Below are 5288 nucleotides of genomic sequence, written 5' to 3'. Positions count from 1 at the left end.
AAAATTAGTTATTGTTTTTTTTTCTTGTCAAAAATACCTCTAAATTAATTAACCAATAACATAAAAATGGGGTTAAAATAGTAAATTGGCAAAAGAAAGTTAATTATTTTTTTTTACCATAAAAAATACTCCTACCTAAAACTTAAAAATGAGGTTAAAATAGTAAATTGATAAAAATAATAAATTCCAACTTTTACATTGAAATGTCTTCATGCTTCTAATAAACTCCTACTTTTACATTGATTTAAATTCTTACTTCTACTCACTAACTCCCTACAAAATAGGATCACTCATTTGTTAGTTTTAAAACTCCTTCAATTTACAAAACTCACCCCACATTTTTTTTTTTTTTTTTTGTGATTAGAAAATGTAGAAATCCCAAATTATAATAAATACAAATTATTAATCTTTACCAAAACAAAAGAAGAGCCTCTAAGCACGCGCTTTACTTTATGTTAATGATATGGAATAAAGAAACTACTTTGATTAACTTTTTTTTTTTTTTGTTATTAATATTAATCAATATATTTTAAGTTAGTTTTGCTTATAATTTTTTTAATCTTACTCCCCTAAACTAAAATCCTAACTCTGCCTATATTTCATTGAATTATTTATTTATTATGATAAAAGGATGTTGGTATGGGGTGGGTGGAAGACAAAATTCCAAAAATATTGCCAAAACAAGTTTTGAAAATACAAAATTGAAGATACTTACCAAATAGACCCTAAAATAGTAAAATTTAAATTTAGCTTTTATTTTAAAAAAATAAAAATACACCAAGGATCTAAGTTGGCAATTATAAAAAAAGATTTGGAAGTTAAAGAAAAGCCGAAAAAAATAAGAACTAAAAAAAGTAAAAAAAAAAAAAAAAAAAAAAACTCCAAATCTAGGGACTGCCCATAATATAATGAAAAGAAGTCAAACAAACAAGCTGCTGCTGTTTTTGTTTTCCCAGACGTGGGAATGAAGGAAAACATTAATCATCGTTGTTTTGTCGAAACGATTCTCTCTTTTTTTTGTTCTATTTAATGTTAATAATAAAGCCTTTCACTTTGGGCCACATGAGTCTGTGCAGCTGAAGCTAACTTCCAAAAACCTGCGATTTCACCAAAGCCACTCAGATTCCAGTCCATTTCAGCATCTGGGTATGTCTCAAAATCTCTTTTTTCTCAATCAAATTCAAGTTCTCATGCTCTTGAAATTTATGTGTAACAGCGTTTGTTTGAGCGAAAGTCACCCACTTTCTGATCTTACAGTCACATTTCTCTCTCTCTCGCTCTCTTTCTCTTCTCTTATCTCATTTCTGTCAGTGATATTTCGTTCTTTCTTTGAAATGCTATGGAATTTGGATCTGAACTGATTGTTCTTAGCCTTTTGTTTCTCTGTAATAGTGTGCCTTTTATTTTGGGGTACTAGAATACTTTTATCGTTGTTGGCAAACCTGGCTAAGAACTAAGAAGTGAACTTTGGTATCTACATAGACTACATTGTTTAGAAAAGTCTGAAACTTTGTTGATATTTTATTGATTTTTTGATACTATTGGATGATTTGGGTTTTCTTTGAAGATGGGAATGATGGTTCTGTTTAATTTATTTGATTTAGATTTGTTGAAGCTTGAAAGATGTTATGTGTGTGCTATTTTGGTACTCAACAGATTGGTTATGGTGACTTGGATGTCACAAAAGTGTACTAGTTCATTGGGTACAACCTTTTAGCACAAGGATCTTATCCGAGACTCTTTGAAAAGATTAGCAAAGCATGTTTTATGAGGTCGATGAGAGTTTGATATAGAATTCTAACCTGAGGGCCGCCTTGTTCATTGCATTATTCTTTTTGATTAATATGGGTTACATAGTCATAACTCATAAGTACATTATAGAACCACATAGTTTTTAAAATTTCTGCTTTTGCTTGGTATTGATTTCCCTAATTAGCTAAGTTGAAAATGAAGGGTTTCATAGATGATTGGGCAAGATGACAATCTTATTCTTTGGTAAACTAGACTTATCTGTGCTTATAAAAGGGTACAAGCGAATTAGTGTTGCTGGCTTACATGTGTTGGTTTTATCCCTGTCTTGGAACTGTTATATATGAATATGTCTTCAGTAAGTGAAATTACTTATTGTGCTAAATATAAAAATTTGTCATGACCAACAATGTAATTATATTTTTATTCCTTTATAACAAGAAAAATGATTTTATTTCAAAATGGTTGATTATTTACAAGTCTGGGGACTATTATTGGAAAAATATATAGATTCAATACATCTTCTAAATAGTAGGTAGTGAAGTAACTAACAAGCAAAGGTCAGTGGTGATAAAAATAAAGGAACTCTAATTAGTGTCAGAAACGGGTGCTGAAATAAGAAGTTGGTGAAAGAAAGCGATTAACCACATTGATGCATCCTGTAAGGACCAATGTTGAGGAACTGAAAGCAGCCCCACCCCAGGGGTCACTGCCCTTATGTAGGAGATTGGACTAGAAGGTTGAAACTAAACTATTTATATAGTCCATGGTTATTTTCAGTTTAAGTTGTATCATTTGAGATTAAAAGATAGTGAATATAATTAGCGTAGGAGTAGGAGAATTGAGTACAACCCATATTTTTCTCTCACCTGTTATATAATTTGTCACTGATGCAGAACAACTTAATCAATTAAAAAATAGAGATTTACTGTAAAGTTTTTACTGACTTGCATACCTAAATGGTTAAATGTTGCAGGGATTCTTGAAACTACTGAAGGAATTTCTTGATCCATAGCACTGGTCTTCCTTCATACCATTTGCAATAAGTGCTACACTGAAAGCTCATTAAAAGACAATTTTTTTGATCGTTATATTTTTAGAATTTGCTTCAAAGCTGCTGCTACAATGTCAATGTTGTCAAAATTGCGTTGTATCACTTTGGATGTTACCGGTACCTTGATAGCTTACAAGGGGCAACTTGGTGACTACTATTGCATGGCCGCCAAATCTGTTGGGCTGCCATGCCCTGACTACAAACGTATGCATGAGGGCTTCAAACTGGCATATAAAGACATGGCCAGCACATATCCTTGTTTTGGGCATGCAGCAAAAATGCCCAACATTGTTTGGTGGAAGACTTGTGTAAGAGACTCCTTTGTCAGGGTAAGAAAATCTGACACAGGCACACAGCCAGTGTATCTATAGACTTGGCTTTTTGTTGTAGTAATGATTGCTTGCACATCATGGTATGCTGGTACATACATTATTCCAAAGAAGGCATGTGGAATTTAATGGTCCAGATTTTTGATAACTTTTATTGGTAATTAACCCTCCTTAACCTGATGTAATGTGGTGACAATGATGATGCTGAGTGTAAAAGAAGTAGTTTTTGGCTCACAAATTACCTAAATATGCACTTCTCTATATTTTCCTTGTTAGAAAATTATAATGGGAATCATGTTTTGCCAACAGGCTGGATATGAATATGATGAGGAGACATTTGAGAAAATTTTCAAACGCATTTACGCATCATTTGGTTCATCTGCTCCTTATTCGATCTTTCCAGACTCCCAACCATTTCTCAGGTGGGTGCGTGAGCAAGGGCTTAAAGTTGGGATTGTTAGTAATGCGGAGTACCGGTATCAGGACGTAATTCTTCCAGCCTTGGGTTTGAACAAGGTAAATAAAGTATTCTGTTTTGGCATTCTGGTTCCCAAATTCCTAAGGTGAGAGACCTAATTGTATTTAGCATTGGAATGAAAATCTACTAACTGGTAATATTTCAAACTATACATACGGATGTGCACATGTGTGCGCGCACACACACATAGGGATGATACTGTAAAGCCACACATTTTTGCGTGCGCGCACACACACACCACATAATATATGGTAGAATGGCTGATATATTCTCGTGTTAATACTCTAAAATCATTTGGTTCCCTTGATTTATATTAATACCACTGCACATCACTTCAAGGAGTCTCAGAAATTTTGGTGAAGAGTCTTTAACTTTTTATTTCCATATAAGCATTTGTATGCAGATATGTATAATGTCTCTCTGTGTTTCTATTCTCTTACATTTTGATGAAGTGCTTTGAATTTTTACATGTATGCGCATGCCATAGACAAGAAATGCTGATGGTGTCAAGCCTGATGTTTTTTCAGGGATCTGAATGGGACTTTGGTGTCTTCTCTGGTATTGAAGGTATAGAGAAACCTGACCCAAGGATTTATGAGGTTGCCCTGGAGAGGGCTGGAAATATTGCACCAGAAGAAACCTTGCACATTGGGGACAGCATGCGCAAAGACTATTTGCCAGCAAAGAGTGTGGGGATGCATGCATTACTATTAGACAGATTCAAGACACCAGATGCTAAGGAGTGGAGGCAATCTGGTGCCATTGTGCTTCCAGACTTGATGGCAGTAAAAGATTTGCTTACTTCAGAAAATTCAACTTGCTGAGAGTCATCTGCCTCTCCCATTCATGATGTGCACGTACAAGTTCTTCCCCATCATGTAGTTTTGAGTTTAGTGACAAATATTTTTCAGCTGGTGTGCCCTCCAAATTTTGTTTCTATGGCATGTTTTCACACACTACTATCAATTTTTCCCCCGCGGGGGGGTTGGGGTGGGGTTGATGGGGGAGAAGCTAACACCAGCTGCAAAGTTATATATTGAGCTCAATCATAAAAGACGAAAGATTTTATGTTTTCTACACTTCGTAGCGTTTTGCTTTTAATCTCCATCAACTAAGTAGTATGCTATTATCTTATAACTGTATGATTGAAATAAGTTTGAATGCTTCTCAGCAAAAAACAAATTAAAAAATTAAAAAAAGAAAAGAAAAGAAATGAGTTTTTACGCTTTATATTGGTGAAGAGGTATCAATGAGCCTTGGCAAGTAGTCTCCAAACACAAGACTGTCAATCAAGCCCAACATGTGAGACCATAAACGGCTTCAAAAATATGAGGTCATTGGATCTTTGTTCTTAATTGCGAAGGCTACTCATTTAAGCGTTGAGGAAACACGGACAAGTTGTTTTATTGAGCGGATCTTGTCTAGATTAAAATCATAAGCATAAAATTAAGTTGGTCTTCTAGACTTTTGTGATCAGAACATTATAGACGGGGATTTAATAGGCAAATCATTAGCGATTGCATAACTTCATCAGTCTCAAGTTGATGATTTCTCAGTAATGTTTCCTACTATTTATTACATTATTAATCAGATCATGAGAAATATATCTTTATGCAATCCAATTTGCATTCTGCAATGCCCTTTGTATGCAGCAGTTTAAACCTACAAGATCAGTACT

The 5288-nt window shown here is 34.2% G+C and overlaps 1 protein-coding gene across 2 annotated transcripts; it reads left to right on the top strand.

The window, feature by feature from the left end:
* The first annotated feature begins 924 nt into the window (after positions 1-924).
* Positions 925-4689, top strand: LOC115968886 (haloacid dehalogenase-like hydrolase domain-containing protein 3). 2 transcript variants are annotated; one of them, XM_031088426.1, is made up of 4 exons: positions 925-1146; positions 2726-3132; positions 3442-3648; positions 4138-4689. In XM_031088426.1, the coding sequence occupies exons 2-4, from the start codon at positions 2875-2877 to the stop codon at positions 4432-4434; spliced, it is 762 nt and encodes a 253-aa protein (XP_030944286.1). In that variant the 5' UTR covers positions 925-1146; positions 2726-2874; the 3' UTR covers positions 4435-4689. The 2 variants fall into 2 exon arrangements, with proteins under 2 accessions (XP_030944286.1, XP_030944287.1); XM_031088427.1 differs by lacking the exon at positions 925-1146 and adding an exon at positions 1162-2488.
* The last annotated feature ends 599 nt before the right edge of the window (positions 4690-5288 follow it).

The sequence above is a fragment of the Quercus lobata genome, chromosome 11 (genome assembly GCF_001633185.2).
Source record: "Quercus lobata isolate SW786 chromosome 11, ValleyOak3.0 Primary Assembly, whole genome shotgun sequence".
Taxonomy (NCBI): Eukaryota; Viridiplantae; Streptophyta; class Magnoliopsida; order Fagales; family Fagaceae; genus Quercus; species Quercus lobata.
The sequence above is the reverse complement of the archived record's forward strand: the minus strand, read 5'-3'. Positions and strand labels throughout refer to the sequence as shown.